The 21905-nt window shown below is 39.7% G+C and overlaps 1 protein-coding gene across 1 annotated transcript in view; it reads left to right on the forward strand.

Moving 5' to 3' along the window:
- Positions 1–21905, forward strand: part of snx9b (sorting nexin 9b) — a 132787-nt gene that overhangs the window by 62358 nt on the left and 48524 nt on the right. The window contains exons 8-12 of the mRNA XM_063056023.1: positions 7505–7630; positions 8842–8959; positions 10510–10640; positions 17027–17130; positions 17365–17468. Coding sequence (XP_062912093.1) covers positions 7505–7630; positions 8842–8959; positions 10510–10640; positions 17027–17130; positions 17365–17468 — 583 coding nt within the window. The remainder of the gene's footprint in view (positions 1–7504; positions 7631–8841; positions 8960–10509; positions 10641–17026; positions 17131–17364; positions 17469–21905) is intronic.

Raw genomic sequence — 21905 nt, forward strand, 5'->3', positions numbered from 1 at the left:
TTGAGCCGAAGGCTGTTGCTTCTGCTCTTGCCACTGGCCTACTCCCAACAATGGCTGCACCGTTTATCCCTTCTGCACTTTTACTTAGTTCCTAGAGCTCTGTTGCAATTGCCTTCTTTGCCACAGATGCAACCTGTTAATTAACTTTCAGGGATTGCACAAGGACTCCTAAGTCCCTCTGCACCTCTGATATTTGAACCCTCTCCCCATTCAGATAAGAGTCTGCATAATTGTTCCTGTTACCAAAATGCATTAGATTATGAAGACACGTAGTCCCCTTTTATTGTCATTTAGTAACGCATGCATTAAGAAATGATACATTATTTCCTCCGGTGTGATATCACAAAACACAGGACAAACCAAGACTGAAAAAACTGACAAAACCACATAATTATACATATAGTTACAACAGTGCACAATACCATAACTTGATGAAGAAAGTCTGTGAGCACAGTAAAGTTCAAAGTTTCTCAAATGTCCCACATCTCACGCAGATGGGAGAAGGAAGAACTCTCCCTGCCATACCGACCACAATCCGACTCTGAGTCATCCAAAAACTTCGAGCTCTGATCAGCTCTCCGACACCGAGTACTGAGTGCCATCTCTGTCCAAGCGATTCGACCTCTTTCTCGGTCACCAAAAGCAGGCAAGGCCGGGGATTTTGAGGCCTACCCTCCGAAAGATTCCTGACCACACAGTAACGACAGCAGCCGACAGGCGTTTCAGAAATTTCTCCAGATGTTCCTCTGTGATTTCACGTCCATTCTCCATCAAATCAGAATTGTCCGCGGCCCCTATTTAACAGATACAACATCATTTTTCACTGGAGAGCTGCGCACGCGCGGCGTGCTGCCATTTTCTCCTCCCGCCATTCATACATTTCTCAACACTATATTCTATCTGCCAGTTTTTTTGCCCGTTCTTCCAATTTGTCTAAGCCCTGCTGCAATTGCTTTGCTTCCTCAGCACTACCTATCCCTCCACCTATCTTCATATCATCTACAAACTTTGCCATAAAGCTATCAATTCCATTATCTAAATTGTTGATAAACAATGTGAAAAGTAGCGGCTGACCCCTGAGGAACACCATTAGTCACTGGCAGCCAACCAGAAAAGGCCCCCTTCATTCCCACTTGCTGCCTCCTGCCTGTCAGCCATTCCTCTATTCTTGCCAGTATCTTTCCTGTAGTGCCATAGGATTTTATCTTCTTAAGCAGCCTTGTGTGTGGCACCTTACTAAATGCCTTCTGAAAATCTAAGCTTATGGCATCCACTGCCTCTTTGTCTGCCCTGCTTGTTTTTTTCCTTGAAGAGCTCTCAACAGATTTGTCAGGCAAGATTTCCGTTTGTAGAAACCATGCTGACTTTGACCTATCATTAGTACCCGAAATCACCTCCTTAATAATAGATTCCAACACATTCCCAACCATTGAGGTTAGGCTAACTGACCTATAATTGCCTTTCTTTTTCCTTCCTCCCTCCTTGAGCAATGGAGTGACATTTGCAATCTTCCAGTCCTCTGGAACCATGCCAGAATCAAGTGATTCTTGAAAGAACATGACCAATTCATCCATTACCTCTTCAGCAACCTCTCTCAGGTCGTTCATCTGGTCCAGATGACTTATCCACCTAAAGACGTTTGAGATTGCCTCACACTTTTTCCCTTTGTAATAGCAATGGCACTCACTCCTGCACCCTGACACTCACAGACCTCTGGCACACTGCTCGTGTCTCCACAGTGAAGACTGATGCAAAATACCCTTTAAGTTCATATGCCATTTCTTAGTCCCCAAGCACAATTTTCAGTTGTCCGATACCAATTCTCACTTCCCTTTTACTTTTAAAAAGAAGCAGTTATCTTCATACTGTGTTTTACAAGTGCCAAAATAACATCTGCATCACTAACAATCCTGCATGTGGTTAGGAATGTAATCCAATAAAGAAGCTAATCAGAGGGGAGGGATTTTAGTCCTTGAGTGTCCCCTTGAAGGGGACAAACAAAAATGTTCAAGTGAAAAATTGACTGAAACCAACGTCGTCCAGATTTAATTCAACCACCTCTGGTGGTAATCAGAAACTCACCTCTGAATAAGTAGCTTAGAATATAAATACAATAATCACTTATTAAGAACAAGCTTATCAGTGATTTTAAAAATTAAATCAAGTCAAATGGTTTTCTCATGCTTTCTGAAACATGCCAGGTGATAGTATACTGGCAGCAAAATGGGTGCTACCACTTGCTGGAGCTTGCATCCTCTAGTGCTACTTGCTGAATTCTAATCTGCTTTTATGGCTTGAGAGTTACCACTTAGAAACTGTCTTGCAGTACTGTAAAAGTATCTGAGCAGGAGCATGGCTTGTATGATGGTACATTCTGAAACTGAATGATTAAGATAGATAGTGAGAGGTAGAGAGTCCGGAAGCAGGGCGAAGGGAGGGAATCAACCTTATGGGGGAGGAGTGTAAGGGAGTGAAGCTGAGGAAAAAGATGTGGCGAAGACTTTGTAGTTACTGTGGTTTTGTATGTCCACGTGTCAGTGCAACAGAACGTGGTCTCCAATTATTATGAATCTCGTGTTGTTGGATGAAAATCTCACTCTCTTGCCACCATTTGATTTGTGGCATGCAATGAAAATGGCCTTTTCACATTAAAGTAATTCATGCACTGCCTTTTACTTCTCAGCACAATTTGCATTAAGTTATTCAAGAGAGGTGGTTTGCTAGATACTTTATCATTTGCATTTTTATGCACTGTGGTTGATCACAGGCCTGTTTTTAATGCTACCTGAAAAAGCTAGTTTGTGATTCTTTTATTTTATTTTATCATCAGCTATTTTGTGAGTTTCTCGATCTGAATTTATTTTGCACCTTCATAAAATCATTTAACAAGGCAAGGCACTATTTATGTCAGCTGGTCTATGTCTCTGGAAGAGTTTTCCAAGTTTTCTAGTAGTGTCCTATTCTTGGCCCACAGAAGAGTATATTTCCAATGCCTCTTTGCTAGTATTTTTAAACTGGTCTTTCTTGGGTACTGATCTTGGGTAAACAGCTTTATTAGAACTTCACAAAATGTTGAACACTACTCCCAATTTTTTCTTAAACCTTCATTTTTTGCACTAAAGTCCCTTGCCCCAAAGACATGATGCCCAGAAATGGACGCTACTATCTACACCAGTGATTCATAAAGTTTAAATATAATGTCCTCCTTTGATTCTTTTAGGACAACAAAATTGGACTGTACACCACCTGAGCAGGTTTTTACCTGATCACTAAACTTCATGATAACTTTTTTCATTTCTTCACAAATACTTCCACACAATTTTCTTTCCTCAGTTATAAACCAAATCAAATGTGGCTGTCTTCCTTTTTGGGATAGCAACATGTTGAGCAATAAAGTTCTCATGTATCCATTTTTGACAGTTTTTGTAATTTGTTATTTATGGGCCTGCATTGTTACTACATTGAAGTTCCTTTTGTTTCATGCTTCTGAAATTTACTGCAAATTTTGCTCCATCTTGCACACATTTGGTGGCTTACATCATGTTTTCTGTAGCATAACAGCAAATCTTCTGTTCCTCAATTCTAACCAAACAAGATTCTATTTTTGAATCCTTTCATTCTGTTGTTACTGTACAATTGGTCATTGAATTGTTTTTAACTGCCTTATTATAATCCTGTGTCTGCAGCTCAAGAAGATTGTTTGTCAGATCTCCACATAAATGCAGTTAAAATCTGCCCTAATTATTAGCGTTGCTCCTCTGCTTGAGCCTTCCTTGTCTGTTCATTAAAATAATATTTTTCTTCATCCATCTAGCCGTCTTGAAACTCTTCTCTTTTTGGTGCCTCTCACCCTGCCAGAGAACTACATTTCCCTACAAGAAATATCACCAAATTAGACTGTAGTTAAATGGGCTATGAATTATTATCAAAGGTAGAATGAAATGCGATCCCCAAGTGGTCAGTTTTATGATTGTTGTTTTTCATAAGGTATGTAGGAGTGATCCAGACACCAGCAAAGTTCAGGGAGACTAAAGATTTACAATGGGAAAACAATTTTGAGAGGAAATATAATCACAAAGGGGGATGAAGTTGCTAAAGAGGCTTTAAATGCCTACTTTCCAATCTGTGAAGTTCCGGGACATATTGATAAGTCAATCAAGAATTTGAAATGCTTGGCTTTGTAAATAAGGAATTAAAGACAAATTGCTGAAATTATCCTGGACCCTTTTGCTCTGCTGATTTGTTTTTCAGTGAAACATTTTGTCTTAACATGCCATTATTACTTCTTTATTAAGTTCTTCAAAATTAAATTATCCCCAATGTGCAAGATTATTTTCTGAAGTTAAAGCTATTCTGATAATTCAATAATTCTTGTAAAGGATCTTGAAATTGTGGATTAAAATGGATATTGCATTTTATTTTGGTTAATTTTAAATTTATTAAGAATATGAAAGGGGCAGGGGTCTTGAAAACAAATTTCCATTTATTTTGGACCAGATTGTGTTGTCTACTATTAGTTGGTTTGCATTTTCAACTCAAAACCCTCTCTGACAACAAACACAGTCCTTCAGGACTGGAAAGAAAGGGAGGAGAAGCCAAAATAATAAGGTGGGGGTGAGTGGGGGAAGGACTACAATTTGGCAGATGATAGGGGAAGCCGGGGAGGAGGGTGTATGAAGTAAGAAGCTGAGGGGTGATGGGTGGAAAAGGTAAAGGCCTGAAGAAGAATCTGATTGGTGGGAGAGTGGGTCGTGATAGAAAGGGAAGGAAGAGGGAAACCGGAAGGACGTGGTGTTCCTCTGCTGAGAGGGATACCACTTCCCTCCAGTGTGTTGTCCCTCGACCAAAGGGACACGAATTTCCTTTGCATTAGGGCGGGTGAGGAGAAGGGAAAGGGGTGTAAAGTATGTTGACTGTTTATTCCTCTCCATAGATGCTACCTGACTAGCTGAGCTCCTCCAACATTTTGTGTCTTGCTCAAAATTTCCAGCATCTGCTGAATCTCTTGTGTTTATGATTTGCTCTCTCAAGTTGTTGAGAATGCAAGCATGCAATCGTGGCACAGTGAGAGAAGAAATGTCATATAGAATCAAACTCTAGAGCAACCTTTCTCAACCTTTTTGCCCTGGAGGAACCCTTGAAATAATTTTCAGGCCCCTGCATAAAAATTATTATATCTGCAGGTATGTTAATATGATCAGTAAGTTGTAGATACAATAATCTAAAAATAATTGCCAATGCTCTTTTGAGTAGAGAATGAATTTTTAGCCAACCTTTCTTGGAAAAAAAAACAGGTAGTTAAGCGTAGCTTATCTTTCTTGAAATTAATCTTTCTTTCCCTTTCATAAATTTTAAATCTCAGAAGGCCAACATAATAAATTTCTGTTAAATAACTGGCTTAAGCCAAAATGGGATATAAATTTTCTAAAGGTAGGCTCTGTAGATTTAATATAAATAAAGGTTGTAAATTGATTTTAATTAATGCTATTTACAACATTCAAATTTATTGCCAGTGACTTATTCAAGTGGTTCATATGATGAAAAATATCTGCTAAGTAGGCTAGTTTCTGCAGCCATTCTTCATCTTCAAAGCACTCAGCAAAATCTGGCTGACTGTTTTCTTGAAAGTACTCCTGCAATTCACCTTTCAACTCAAACATCCTGTTGAGAACTCTTCCTCTGCTAAGCCACCAGATTTCCCTATGCAGCAGGAGATTGATGTGCTCTTTGTCCAAGATTTCACAGTTTTTAAACATTCTCGAGTGAACAAGCCTTTGTTTAATAAAGTTAACCACTTTTGTCGCATCATCCCGAACTTTTTTCATTTCATCTCCCAAGCGTTTTTGACATCTTCACCTCTCTGTGAAGAAAGCAGTGTGTTGTGAAAATGTCAGGATTTTTCTTTTCTTTTCTTGAGAAATCAAACCTCTCATGGAGTCAACTATTGATGGGGCACCATCAGGACAAATGGCAATACAGTTCCTCTAAGACAGTCCTCTTGTTTCCAGATATGAAGACAAAACATTAAATATATCTTGGCATTTGCTTGTTTCAGGCTACTATTTCCAACAGAAAACATTTTCTTGAATTTCGCCATCATTTACAAATCTTACAAATGCTACAACATGACATTTTTTGGTGAAATCTGTTGACTCATCAACCTGGATAGAGAAGCTGTTGTTTTTCAGTTTATCACCCAAAACCTCTTCAGCATCATGTGACATATCATCAATAAGTCGACTTATCATACCGTTTGAGAGTGAAAGCTTTCAAATTCTCGTAGTTGCATCTTGTCCTAATATTTTACCCCCTATAATTTTACATGCTGGCTTTATTCGGTTCTCACCAACTGTGTGACTTTTCCTTTTCTGGGTAATAAGTTCTGCTACAAAATAACTTGCTTCCTGAACCATCTTTAGAATTAAAATTTCCCTCCAATTTTCTACTACACCAGTAGTTTGCTTGCTCCCACAAGTCAATTGGCAGTGGATGAGGGGAAGTTAGGGGAGGTAATTTGAGAAGGAGAGGCTGACGTCACAGCTGAAGTTAGGCAAGTCCATTCAATGCTCAGAAAACGCACTTCACACTCCTCATCAGCCTACCCGCCCTGCAAAACAGTGTCACCAATTATCAATGGCCTCCCCAATCTCCCATCAAAAACAGAGATTGCTGATGAGGCTGCTCGGTCACTGCCCACCACTGTGAGTGTTTGCATCACGCATTGTGCGAAGTTCAAAACAAAATGTGTATTTTTCTAAAATTATATTCTCTCGCCTAACCCTCGGGTTCTGTGGAACCCAGGTTGAGAAACCCTGCTCTAGTGATATAATGAGTGAAAATGGAGTACTTTAAAGCAATACTAGATCAAAGGGAATAAAATTGTCATCTTGTAGGTGTAGCATCACAGTTGAGGGAAACAGGAAAATCCTGTTTCTCCATCTGTTGTGCAGTTTTAATTACATGACATCTTTCATTAATGTCGACTCCACCTAAAGTCAGCCTGATGATGGCCTTGAATTCCAATTGTCTGTGATGCTGTAACGGTCATTTCACAGAAAGGAAACCTGCAAGTTGCTTTTTTATGCATGTGGGCAAAATTGCATTTGAGGAGGCAGGAGAGAAATGTTTCTGTCTAGCTGCTCTACAAGCAACAGTCTAAAGGCACTTCCCTTGCATGATTGTTCTCACATGCAGGGGGCTGTCAGGTTTCCCAGTGCTTCAGAAACCCAATCAGACAGAACCATCCTTAAGGGAAATCTTGGGGAGTGTATTGGTTGTGCTTTCTGTCCGCACCCCGCCCCCCCCCCCCCCCCCCCCCCGAAACCCACTCTGCCTTGAACTTGGTCACATTTGTAATTTGGGGGAAAAAGTCAGCGCCTCATGATTTCAAGTGTTTTGTTTTGCTTTTGAATGGATGGGAAGAATTAAAATTTATCTCATCTTAGTCCAGATGTTTTTTGCCTACATCAACATTTGAGAACAATGTTATGATTTCTTCTTTCAGAAAGGTGAAGTTGGTCCTGTTTGGGAATATCCTGCATCCTCTCTGAGCTGTGTAGTTGCTGATCCAAAAAAGGGATCCAAGCTATATGGATTGAAGAGTTACATTGAGTATCAAGTAACTCCCAATGTAAGTTTAAAAAGGAAAATTATTTACAAAAGATTAGTACTGCATTATTTCACCAACTGCATTGCCATGCCTAACTGTGATTTCACATAGCAAACTTGTGAAAAGAATTGACAAAGCTACTCCTCTCCACTTTGGTAACGTGGGCACCTGATCAGGATTCTGGATATGGCCTGTAATTTATTGAAATGCTTCAAGGAAGCATGTTTCTGATTTTGTGCTTTCTTGTTTGGAAGAAATATTCTGAACAGGTGTAGTGGATTCTGATAATTGGGCCATTGGTTAATTGAGTCTTAAATATTAGAGATACTTGGATACTAGAAGAGTCAGAGGTTATAGGGAGGAGTCAAGAAAGTGAGGTCGAGCCAGGATTAGATCAGGCGTAACCCTGAATGGCAGAGCTGACACTGACAGACCACATGGTTGCTCCTTGCTCTGATGTATATTTTCTTAACATGAGGTTGAGTAGGGAGGTGGGACTGAAGGAAATGAGGTTCAAAAGTGGGTTTACACTTCCAAGAGAATTGTCTCACCTAAAGTTTGGAATCTTTTTCACCATTTATGTTCCTCGCCTGTTGATATTATCTGAGTGCATTTTACTGACCAGTACTGTTCCATCATTATTTTTCTGACCTATACTCTCCAATTCCACCAACAAGACAGTACAATTAGATGGTTAAGTTGCTAAATATTAGTCAGAAATCTGGACCATTGACCTGGTGTTTTGGATTTGAATCCCACCTCAGCAGCTGGGTAGACTTAAATTTGGGGGGAAAATCTTGGTAACATTAAGCACAAAGTAATTCGAATCCTCTGAGCATTCCATTTTGTTTTCTACTGCTTTGAGATTTGTCCACTTTCTTCTGCAGATGACAAAACATGGAGGTATAGTGAATTAAAGTGAATAGAAAAAGATACTAAAGGGAGAGCGACAGACAGCTTGCTTGGGCAGATAAGTGGCAGATGAAATTTAGTACTGAGAAATGGAAAGTATTAAATTTTGGGAGCAAGAATGAGCAAGATATATGTACATGACTGTTGAAATTGGCTGATCATTTGGTTAAAAATGCACATGACTTTTGATATCTTTATGGCAAAATATGCATTAGAATTCATACCAATGAAATATTTGACTTGTTTAATTTGTTAGGTTTTTAGTCATGCATACAGAATTGAGTGTTGAAGTTTCTTGATTTTGTGCCTCTTGTGTACAGAACACTAATCGATCAGTCAACCACAGATATAAGCATTTTGACTGGTTATATGAGCGTCTTCTGATCAAGTTTGGTTCAGCTATTCCCATTCCTTCACTTCCAGACAAGCAAGTTACAGGTAACTGGAAACACTTGATAATCTACATAACAGATGTTGGTTGTTCTGCAGTAATTTTTGAATGAATCTATTCACCACTGGGTTTATAAGTCAAAGCAGAGTTATTTGACATTGTTTTATTGTTACGCAAATCCTCAGCATCCTTTTGCAGTATGTGAAATTCAAACATTGAAAGTTACCTAAAATGCAGCATTTGGTATTTTGAGTATAGTTACACAGTTTCAATTCATGTTTATTGTAATAAGCATGTACAATGCACAGATGCAATGGAAAAACTTGCAGTAGTGTTACAGGAACATGGGTTCAAAACACATAGACTTCATAATTTATGTATCATTTCTACAAAACAGTGAAGAAAAAGACCAAAACATTAGTGCTGAAAATGCAATGGGAAATGGGTTCATGGTTGTTGCTGAGGTATGATTAGGGTTGCACATTTGGTTCCAAAAACCTGATGGTTGTAGGAAAATAGCTGTTCCTGAACTGGTGATATGGAATTTTAGTCTTTTCTATCTCCTGCCCAATGGTAGCAGCAAGAATAGGATGTGGGTACCTTGATTATAATGCTGCCTTCATGAGGCAGTGCCTCCTGTAGATGTGGGGAAGGTTATGGCTGTGACGGATTAGACAATGTCCACTTCTTTTTGTGGTGTTTTGTGTTCCTGTGCATTGAATTTCTCCCACTGGGCCATGGTGCATCTAATTTAAATTTATTGTTGTAGACATGCATATCAAAGTTATAAATCAGCTGCTTGCAGCATCAGCACAGTAATTATTGTTTAGCATTTTAAGCAGCTGCATACTTTCTGAATCACCAGTTTCATTAACACAATAGTGACCTCACTGTCCTCAGAAACAATATCTTCTTCCCAGTATTAGTTTTGATGTATTTCAATTACAGTTATCATAAGCAAGTTATGAAATATATGCCCATATTGCATTTAACTCTAAGATTGTAAAGCTCTCACAATATGAGAACACAGGAAAATAGAGGGAAAAAGAAGTTATCTGGCTTAGGCCTGTCATCCCATTGAAATGATCATGGCTGATCTACTCCAGGCTGCAAATCACCTTCTATGTCAGTTCTCCATTATTTTGAATTTTCCAATCTTTCAAAAAAAAAATCTACCTCTTTAAATACCTATAATTTCACAACAGTATAATTTCCACAATGCCTAGCATGAAGAATAATTGTGATATGAAAGGATATGTTTAAAAACTTTCCTGCTCCTCCTGACCTTGAGAAAAGTAAGATTAACAAATTTACTTTAGAAACAAAGGCAGAGTTTTGTGGTTTAAATACAAACAATACAAATGTAACTTCTTTTCTGAAAGTTTTGATTGTGTAAAAAGATTTGAGCAATTAAAGATAATGAGCTGAAATAAGAATGCACTGAAATAGCGATATTACACCAGGAATAATACAAAAACCCTGAAGGGGAATGTTTCTGTTGTTTTTCCAACGTGTATTTTCTTAGCGTTTGAGCTGTGAAGTAGGCTTTGATGTTTGATATCCTTGAGACTTATTCACCTGATTTAATGTGGTAAAGGTCGGTTTGAAGAAGAATTCATCAAGATGCGAATGGAGAGATTGCAGGGTTGGATGAATAGAATGTGTCACCATCCAATCATTTCAGAGAGTGAGGTCTTCCAGCTCTTTATCACTTACCGAGATGAAAAGGTAAGAATGTGGAAGCTGAATACTTTGCAATGAGTTGGTGTCATGTTAGTAAAATAATGAAACATTTTTTTGTGAAAAATTGATTAAAGGAATAATCAAACATGATTGATACTTGCTCCTTGGTATATTGAAGCTCTAATATTTCAAAAATCATGTTTAATGTTTTTTAATAGCCTAATGGTGTGATGTGGAAGCAAGTGGTTGCAGCTAGTACTTTGCTTTCTTGCTGATAACTAATTTGGAAGTTTTTTTTCTCTGCTTGTCCCTGAGGCGAGGGAGTGTTTGACTTCATTCCCACATTAAAGTATCTTGTTATACACTTCAAAACTTGACAATTAGAAACAGCATTTTTTTTTATATTGTCCTTCTAGCTGCAATTTACCTTTGCTACCATTTCACCTACTTTATTCCATTCAGCGATGTTTAGTGATCAGGATTCATGGAGTACTACTGCACAGAAATACTGCCACTGGATACTGTAAAACAGTCATTGTGTTTTAACTATCTAACCTTACAACTTGATCAGAGCAATTTGCTAAACTTCTGTTCATTCACTGGTTTATTTTTCGGTATTCTCACAGTTTTGGTTTTAAAATAAAATTAGCATTGAAAGTTAAGTAATGACATCCCTGATGATCTGGTGGACGAGAAGAACAGCATATTTCTAATATTAGTTGTATACCATTGCTGTACTAAAATGTGAAATGTCCTACTTTGAAGCAACATCAGAGCTGTTTTGGAAAAGCTATTGGAGTAAACATTATATATTGATGTCTGGAAAAAATAATTCTGTTTATTGTGTCACCTCATGTGATTTTTTTTCCCCCTTGATAATATTTATGAATTTCAGTGGAAATTCTTGTTTATTCTCCACATTTCTCCTTATTATGCCATCAAACACTTGCTAGTTCAGCAAGATCAACAGTATTCTTGGAATTAAAATTTCAGGTTGAAAAATACAATAGTATGGCGAATATGGTCTCCATTCTGACTCTGCTGCATTTGGGCTGTCAACTAATGATATCTCACAGGCAAAGATGGAAAGTGCACCCAGCTCTTTAAGCAATGGAGAAGGAATAAACTTTTAGAATGAATTACTTTTCAGCCATAAGATACTGCTTTCTTCTAGAAATTGTGTAGAAATAGAATATTAGAAGCTATTTGCATTTTTAGAGTCATAGAATTTGTTGTACTAATCTGTGTTTTAATGAAATGCTGGTTTGAATGTCAATAAGAGTACACTTCATGCAACAACGTTTTATTTCAATGAAATAGATTCATTGTAATTCTCGTACTGTTGAGATATTTTAAGACAACCGTTTGTATATTTTCACAGTCCCAATCCTACCAGAAAATTACACAAAACCCTTGCTCAGGTATGGTTCAATATCCACTAACTCTTAGAAATGGCCAGTCTTAGTAAGTGGGCCTAGTTATTGAAAACTGACAGGCAGTTACACCCTTGACTGTCATCAGTTGTTCCTGATCTTAATCAGGTGTGTACCCTTAGGAGAGTAAAGGATAATGCTTGTGCTGGAAAATTCTAGTTGACAAAGCCAACCTTCACTATCCACATTCTGTAACCTATTTCAGCAGTCCCACTGCTATCCTTTGTAGAAAGCCATAAATGGAGCAAGAGTGAAGGGAGTATTGCTTTTTCAAAAATTGTTGATTTAGCCTTTGAGGTGTTGTATCCAATTCTGCGCATCATGGTTCAAGAAGAATGTAAACAAGTTGGAAAGGCGTAATGGGTATTAGTAGATTGGTGTGAGAGTTAAGAGCAAAGAGAATCAAAGGAAGATTTAGTGGAGGTTTTCAATGTTGTGAAAGGATAAGATAGAATAAAACAGCACAGTACAGGCCCTTTGGCCCACAATGTTGTGCCGACCCTCAAACCCTGCCTCCCATATAAGCCCCCAACTTAAATTCCCCCATATACCTGTCTAGTAGTCTCTTAAACTTCACTAGTGTATCTGCCTCCACCACTGACTCAGGCAGTGCATTCCACGCACCAACCACTCTCTGTGTAAAAAAACCTTCCTCTAATATCCCCCTTGAACTTCCTACCCCTTACCTTAAAGCCATGTCCCCTTGTATTGTGCAGTGGTGCCCTGGGGAAGAGGCGCTGGCTATCCACTCTATCTATTCCTCTTATTATCTTGTACACCTCTATCATATCTCCTCTCATCCTCCTCCTCTCCAAAGAGTAAAGCCCTAGCTCCCTTAATCTCTGATCATAATCCATACTCTCTAAACCAGGCAGCTTCCTGGTAAATCTCCTCAGTACCCTTTCCAATGCTTCCACATCCTTCCTATTGTGAGGCGACCAGAACTGGACACAGTACTCCAAGTGTGGCCTAACCAGAGTTTTACAGAGCTGCATCACTACATCGCGATTCTTAAACTCTATCCCTCGACTTATGAAAGCTAACACCCCATAAGCTTTCTTAACTACCCTATCCATCTGTGAGGCAACTTTCAGGGATCCATGGACATGTACCCCCAGATCCCTCTGCTCCTCCACACTACCAAGTATCCTGCCATTTACTTTGTACTCTGCCTTGGAGTTTGTCCTTCCAAAGTGTACCACCTCACACTTCTCCGGGTTGAACTCAGTCTGCCACTTCTCAGCCCACTTCTGCATCCTATCAATGTCTCTCTGCAACCTTTGACAATCCTCTACACTATCTACAACACCACCAACCTTTGTGTCGTCTACAAACTTGCCAACCCACTCTTCTACCCCAACAGCCAGATCATTAATAAAAATCACGAAGAGTAGAGGCCCCAGAACAGATACTTGTGGGACACCACTAGTCACAATCCTCCAATCTGAATGTAATCCCTCCACCACGACCCTCTGCTTTCTGCAGGCAAGCCAATTCTGAATCCACCTGGCCAAACTTCACTGGATCTCATGCCTTCTGACTTTCTGAATAAGCCTACCGTGTGGAACCTTGTCAAATGCCTTACTAAAATCCATATAGATCACATCCACTGCACTACCTCATCTATATGCCTGGTCACCTCCTCAAAGAACTCTATCAGGCTCGTTAGACACAATCTGCCCTTCACAAAGCCATGCTGACTGTCCCTGATCAGACCATGATTCTCTAAGTGCCCATAAATCTTATCTCCTAAGAATCTTTTCCAATAGCTTTCCCACCACAGACGTAAGGCTCACTGGTCTATAATTACCCAGACTATCCCTATTACCTTTTTTGAACAAGGGGACAACATTCGCCTCCCTCCAATCCTCCGATACCATTCCCGTGGACAATGAGGACATAAAGATCCTAGCCAGAGGCTCAGCAATTTCTTCCCTCGCCTCGTGGAGCAGCCTGGGGAATATTCCATCAGGCCCCGGGGACTTATCCATCCTAATGTATTTTAACAACTCCCAACACCTCCTCTCCCTTAATATCAACATGCTCCAGAACATCAACCTCACTCATATTGTCCTCACCATCATCAAGTTCCCTCTCATTGGTGAATACCAAAGAGAAGTATTCATTGAGGACCTCGCTCACTTCCACAGCCTCCAGGCACATCTTCCCACCTTTATCTCTAATCGGTCCTACCTTCACTCCTGTCATCCTTTTTTTCTTCACATAATTGAAGAATGCCTTGGGGTTTTCCTTTCCCCTACTCGCCAAGACCTTCTCATGCCCCCTTCTTGCTCTTCTCAGCCTCTTCTTAAGCTCCTTTCTTGCTTCCCTGATAATGATAATGAATTATCATTTCCAATAGCAGAAGGTCTGCTTAGCTTGATGACATTAATTTCAAGTTAATTTGCAAGCAAATTAAATGGCATGAGGTGGTCTTTCACATTATTTCATTAACACGAATGACACTACAGATGCTGGAACACCAGAGCAAAGGACACAAAAATGCTAAAGGGTCTCAGTGGGTTAGATAGCATCTGTGGAGAGGACCAAACAGTCAACATTTCAGGACGATGCCCTTTATCAGGACTGGATAAGAAAAAGGGAAAATAAGGTGGGAGGAGGGGAAGAGAATCAACTATAGAGTAATCCCTGTGGAAAGCAGAGCATGGGGAAGATAGAGAGATTAATGTGCTTAGTGGTAGAATCCCATTGTAGATGCAGAAAGTTACAGAAAATGATGTGCTGGATAATAACAAGAGGGACAATGAGCTGAGGGCAGAAATATGGCAAGTGGAGGAAATGCAGGTGAGAGTAGCATCTTACTCTGGCTTCCCTTCCTTTCCAGTGCTGAGGAAGACTCTTCGCCTGAAACATTGACTGTTTATTCCTCTTCATAGATGCTGCCTGACCTGATTTTACATTATTTGTTAATTGAAGGAAAAATGCACCAAAAGAACCAGATAGTAGGATTTATGTGAATAATACGAGTATCGGGCAGGAACTAGGGAGAAATTAATTGGCAATAGTTGGTTAAATGGACATCTGACACGATGAGGGTGTTTAAAATCCCAACTGCAAGGAGTACAAGACAGGTATGCTCCAGTAAGGAGGTAGGACAGGTATCTTTGGACTGCAAGAGAGGTGGTGAATTTAGTCAAGAAGAAATGTTGCATACAGCATGATATTGATCAGAGTTTTTAACTTAGCCAAGTGTGAAGTGTTGCACTTTGGGAAATCTGATGGAATGGGATAATACACAGTTAACAGCAGGATACTTAACAGTATTGGTGCACAAAGGTCAACTCTGTACCTTCTCAAGTTGATAACGGTAGTTGAAGCATGTTGCCTACTTGCCTTTATTAGTTGAAGCATTGAGTTCAAGAGTCAGGAAGTTATGTTGCAGCCTTATAAAACTCTGGTTAGGTCATATCTGGCGTATTCAGTTCTGGTTATCCCATTATACGAAGGTTGGAGGGGATGCAGAAGAGGTTTACTGGGATGTTGCTGAATGAGAGGGTGTGTACGGTATTATGTGGAGAGGTTGAACAAACTTGTGTTGTTCTCTTTGGAGTAGCGGAAGCTCGGAGCAGAACTGACAGAAGTTTATAAGATTGATGGAGTAAACAGTCAGTAGTTTTCCCAGGATTGAAATGTGTAATACTAGAGGCCATGCATTGAAGGTGAGAGGAAGTAAGCTTAAAGGAGGTGTACAGGATAAATGTTTTTTATTAACATTCAGAGTGGTGGGTGCTTGGAATGCACTGCAATTGGTGGTAATGGAGACAAATACGATAGTCATTCAAGAGGCTCTTAGATATGCTTATGAATATGCAGAGAATGGAGAGAGATGGACTTGTGTAGGCAGAAGGGATTAGTATGTGTTTAATTACTAGCTTAATTAGTTAGGCACAACATCTTGAAGCAATGGTCTTGTTCCTGTCCTGTACTCTTACACATTCCATGTAATTATTTAAAATCCAAAAATGACATGAATTTGCCTCAACAGTGCTGTGATGTGTGACTCATCTGCTCCTGTTTGTCCTATGATCATCACAATGTTTAATTAAATGTTATGCTCCTGTGTTGTTTGACCAACTTTCTGCATAAATGACTTTATAACAGAAGTTGGATTTAGTTAGATAGGATGGTACTTAACCAAACTTGACCAATTTTCTCAGAGGTTATAAATACCTTGATGATTACTTATTGTATTGATAAATGCTCTGCAATTCTGGGTAATATTTTTATTGAATCTAGTATGTAACTCTTGTCTTTTCATGTAGACTTTCCTCAAAGAATTCATTCTAGTTGGTCAAGCCAGATCTTCCCTTTTTAAAATCTGGACTGACACTGTTTATGATATATTTAACAAGACCAGAATTAGAGTTATTCTGTTAAGAAAGTTGCCCCCCTCTAGAGTGTTATAAGTATTAATTATATTATAACTGTTGCTTTAATTATTTTGAATAGTTTTGTTTTTCCCTGGTGTTAATTTAGTCGCGAGAGTTTGATGAAATAAATATATATTTTTAAAAAACTCAAACCATCAGTTCATTTTGGCATACTTGCTGGATTTGAGAGGATCTGAAAGTGGACCTCTTCTCATGACAAATAATGTATTCCATGGAGTGCACTTCCACCATGACAGTGCTCCTTTTGAGCTGATTTAAACTGTAATTTTGAAAGAAACATAGTAGGCCTAGATCAACTGGCATTATGCCATATTTATACTATAAGCTTTTTCAGGAATTGAAGATACATCTGAAAAGCTGCTACATTCATTCTAGCTGGCAGCTCTTAATGAAGCCTAATTTCAGCTCCTTCACAACAAGTTACAATTGTTGCGCCACTTGTTTGGATTATAGCTTTGCAACCAAGCAGATGCCAAATTGTCCTTTGTTGTGAATGAGCTCCTGTTCAGTGCAGAAAAGGGGATAGATTGGAAGGGTTTTAGATTTCTTTACATTTAATGCTTCTTTTCTCCCTTATTTACTGAAGGAATGGAAATTAGGCAAGCGAAAAACCGAGAAGGATGATGTTGTTGGTGTCATGATCTTTTCAACAGTGGAGCCACCAGCCGAGGACATTGGCCTATTGGATGCGTATGCATTAATTTTACAAACTGCAAGCTCAGCACTGCAAAGCTGAAAAATTAGTAATTTTAAGAAATGGCAGAATCATTTTATGTATCAAGTATAATCATGCCTAATTCTTCGCTTTATTATTATTTTGGTTTTGGGTTTATGCTTTATTTTGTACGCTTGGCCTTGCATTCACAGAACTTTAATTGATCCTTGTAAAGGATCATGTCATTTGATGTGCCTTTTATCTTGCAGGGAACAAAAAGTTGAAGTATTTAGTAAATTCACTAAGGCTATGGATGATGGAGTCAAGGATCTTCTCAATGTGGGACAGGAGCATTGGAAGAGGTGTACAGGGGGTAAGTATGAAAAGCTGTTTTATCAATGAAATTAAAAAGAGAAAATGCTGGAAATACTCAGCACTTAAGGCAATGCAAAAATAAAAGGAATGTTTCAGGCCAGTGATTCTTCATTTCTCTCAGAACTTCAGTCTTTATTCCAGGTTTCCAGTATCTGCTCTTTCTGAATTGTTTTATACTGAATGCCTTTCATTGATTAAAAGCATATGAAAGGTATGGTGAAGTGCTCTCTGCCCTATTTTAGAAAAGTGTGCATCCATAGTACAAAGGAGGACATCATGTGGGCGGGGAAGAGGTATTCAATTCGTGTCGTGATACAAATGTCCTGCAGAACAGATCAGTTTTAGAATCAAACTCACATCTGACGACGATGAGGACATTTAATTATATAAACAATTTGATTTTCTATTTCTTGTAATCATGCTTGTAGACAGAGTTCTCATTGCTCCACTGTGCCTTAGTCTATCACTAATGTAAAACATTATTCTACCATGCCAAGCATGTACCCACCAGTACTCTAGCTCATTATTATACAGTGACAGATGTATATGCATAGAACTGTACTGGTTTTAAGGTGTTAAGGGTCCACCAATACCATGCCCCAGTGTTATATGGCAACAATGTTGTGGGTACTGTGGCTCCATAGTTGTACATGGACAAGGTTCTGAATTCTGGATGCAGAAGATTAGACCTGGCCTGATATGGTCCCTGGGTTCCTTATTCATGGGTATCTCATGTGAACCCCCTGATAGAATACTGGGTCAAAGCTGTGATCCCAAGGTTTAATGTACACACCTGAACATTTGGCAATTGAGAGAGGAGAGGACAGCATCAACTTTTCTACTGTCTACACATAATTGAAATCACTCATTCCTTGTGTGATTCTAGTCTGATTCTAAACAAAGTCATGCTCCAGAGCCAAACCAGTAATTTATAAACTTCAAAAACAGCTTCCTTACTTTTGCAGATTAATGCCTCTATTATAAAGCTAAGGATGTTTTGTGCTTTTTCAAACAAGTGTTGTTCACAATCTGCCTTTCCAACTTCAAAGATTTATTCTAAGTTCCCATGTCTTTGCTCCAGTAACCCCTTAAAATTTTATTTATTCTCCATTCTTCACTGCCCATGAGCAGTGGGTGAGCTGTAGTATTCCCACAGTGCTATTAGTTAGGGTTCTAAAGGATTTAGACCCACCTACAAAGAAGGATAGACGTTCATGTTATAATTCTACTTGTCTTGAAGGGGATCATGTAAGTGGTAGTGTTACGATATACCTGTGTCCTTTGCTTTTTTGATTTGAAAGCTTGATCAGATAGCCGAGATAAGGAGCTGGAAAGCGTTTTGTTGCACACTTCAGCTGAGGTATGATGGTACTGGAGTTTGAGTATTTAGCATGGTGTATGAAGTTGCAGTGTTGATTTTTATTCTGGATGAAGTTGAGTTGCTGGACTATTGTTGGATTGGCACTCAGACAAATGGAAAGTATTCTATCGTTGACACATGCCTTGCAGATGGTTGAAAGGTGGCATCAGATGGTGATTTGCTTGGCACAGATACAGGTGTTGACCTACTCCTGTGGCTCATTCAGATGAATTTGAGGTCAGTAGTGACTCCACCCTCCTCAAATATAGATATTTATGTATCAGTTTTAGAATGTCAAGCATAAATGACTTGATTTTGTTGTCAGAGATGGTCATTGCTTAATACTTGGGTGATGCAATAGTTAACAAAAATTTACAACAATGCTCAATCATGTTCAAAGTAAGCAGCAGCCACTGTTTTCTGTAAACTATTAAGAACTGGTGAAGGCTCTTGAACCGAAACGTGAACTGTCCATTTCCTCTGTAAGTACTGCCTTGACCCTTTGATTTCATTTTGCATTTTGTAAGTTATTCCTAATCATGTCTTGGGTTTCCAATTGTAACTGAATCCTGTACCTCAAACTCTTTTCCATTAACATTCCTACCACTGATTTAAGGCTCACTGGACTGTAGCTCCCAGACATATCGCTGCTATCCAATAAAGCGATAACATTAGCCATCCTCCAGTTTTCTGGTACCTCACCTGTGGCTAATGAAAATATAGTTATTTTCCAAGGACCTAACAATCTCCTCTCCTATTTTTCATAACATTACAGTATGTACCTTCATCAGCACCAGGAATTTATTTGCGTTTGTGTTTCAGGATCTCAAGTACCTACTCCTTTGTAACGTTCAAGTGAAATTGTTATTCACCATATACATGGGAGCGGGCCAGAGTTAGAGTGGGGAATTCAGGCTTTGGCTCATAGAGGCTTTAGCGAGGAGAGGCGAAGGCCGTAGATAGATTCTTTTCATTTAATTTTCCTTTCCTCCTCCGTTTCTTCTTACACAGTTAGAACAATGGGGATGCCAGGCAGGATAGTGAAATTCTTATCTTGCGGAATGTGGGAAGGCAAGGAGTCCCTGATGACTACACCTACAAGAAGTGCATCCAGCTGCAGTTTCTTTCAGATTGATTTAAGGAATTGAAGTTGGAACTGGTCGAACTCAGGATCATTCGGGAAGCTGAGGGGTTCATCGACATGGAGGTAGTTACAACCAAGGTGCAGAACACAGGTAACCAGGTGATCATCAGGAGTGGGAAAGGAAATAGACAGCCAGTGCGGAGCTTCAACCACAGGCATACTTCTTTGGATACTGTTGGTAGACGTAGATGGGGCTGGATTGACCCAGTAAAGGAAAGCCACAGTGGTCAGGTCTCTGGCACTGTCTGGCTCTGTGGGAAAGGTGGAGGGGGGACATGCTGTAATGATAGGAGATTGATTGGTTAGGGGAACAGGCAGGAGGTTCTGTGGACGAGACTTGTATTGTCGGATGGTACGTTGCTTCTCAGCTGCCGGGGTCAGGGACATCTCAGATTTAATCCACAGCATTCTTAAGAGATTAGCCAGAGGTTGTGGTCCATGTCAATGCCAGTGACATTGGTAGTAAGGGGGTCAAGATCCTGAAAAATGAGTTCAGTGAAGTAGATGCTAAATTAAAGGGCAGAACCTCTAAGGCAGCGGTCCCCAACCACCAGGCTGCAAAGCATGCGAGCCGCGAGGAAACGATATGATTTGGCGATATGAAACGATACGAGTCAGCTGCACCTTTCCTCATTCCCTGTGATGCCCACTGTTGAACTTTAACGCACGCGAGGTCATCAGTGACCCAAGACGTGCAAAGGAATGGGTCCGTGACCCATTTGTGAATGTTTCCGGTGAATCTTCCATGTCAGCGCGGGAAAAAGATCAACTCCTTGCGCTTGCAAATGACAGCGGGCTGAAACGTATGTTTGACATAACATCTCTGCCGGCATTCTGGGTCAAAGTCAAGGCTGAATATCCTGAGATAGCCATGAAAGCACTGAAAACATTGCTTCCATTTCCAACATATTTCTGTGAAGTGGAGTTTTCTGCAATGAATGCAATGAAAACTAAATTGCGGAATAGACTGGACATAAGGAACCCCCTTCGAGTATCGCTGTCTCTCATCACCCCTCGATGGAACCATCTTGTTGCAGGAAAACAAGCCCAGGGCTACCACTGATTCAGTGATATTCGTGTGTTGCAATGATTTTATATGTTCATACGAGGAAAATATGCGCCGTGTGTTTAATATCCAAACGTTACATAAAATGTTATGATGCTATTGACTTATAAGTGACTTATAATTCAGTTGTTCCCAACCTCTGGGCTGCAAAGCATGCAGGGGTACAGCGGTGGCCGGAACGCACCCAGCACATCTTGAAGGAAAAAAAAGCCGAAATAAACAAGCTAATTAATTATATGCCGCCCGGCACATAATTGTCGGCCCAGATCAGAGGCAATTGCTGATTGCATCGCTTCTGATCTGGGCTGGCATTTACATGCCGGGCGGCAACTAATTAATTAGCTTGTTTATTTCGGCTTTTTTCTTAAAGACGTGCTGGGTGCGTTCGGACTACCGCTGTACCCCTGCTACCCCTGCATTCTTCATGGCAATGTATCGGCCCACGGCCTGGAGGTTTGGGGCCACTGTTATAATTGACATCACTATATTCACGTGAGGAAAATGTGCGCTGTGTGTTTAATATTAAAATATTAAATTCGTTAGATAAACCCCCTTAGAAACGAAATTGAGTGTATTTGCCACTTATAAGTCACCTATATTCCGGTTGTGATTAACACCGCCCCCCGTCAGCCGGTCTGAAAGAATAATTTCAATATTAAACTGGTCCACGATGCAAAATGGGTTGGGGACCCCTGCTCTAAGGTTGCGATCTCAGGATTGCTACGTATTCATGTGCTATTAAGGCCAGAAGAAGGAAGATCAAGGTTAAATAGATAGTGTCTGAGGCAGGGCTTCAGGTTTTTGGATCATTGGGCTCCCTTCCAAGGAAGATGGGTTCTATACAGAAGGATTAATTTGTACCTGA

This window comes from Mobula hypostoma, chromosome 8 (genome assembly GCF_963921235.1).
Source record: "Mobula hypostoma chromosome 8, sMobHyp1.1, whole genome shotgun sequence".
Classification (NCBI taxonomy): Eukaryota; Metazoa; Chordata; class Chondrichthyes; order Myliobatiformes; family Myliobatidae; genus Mobula; species Mobula hypostoma.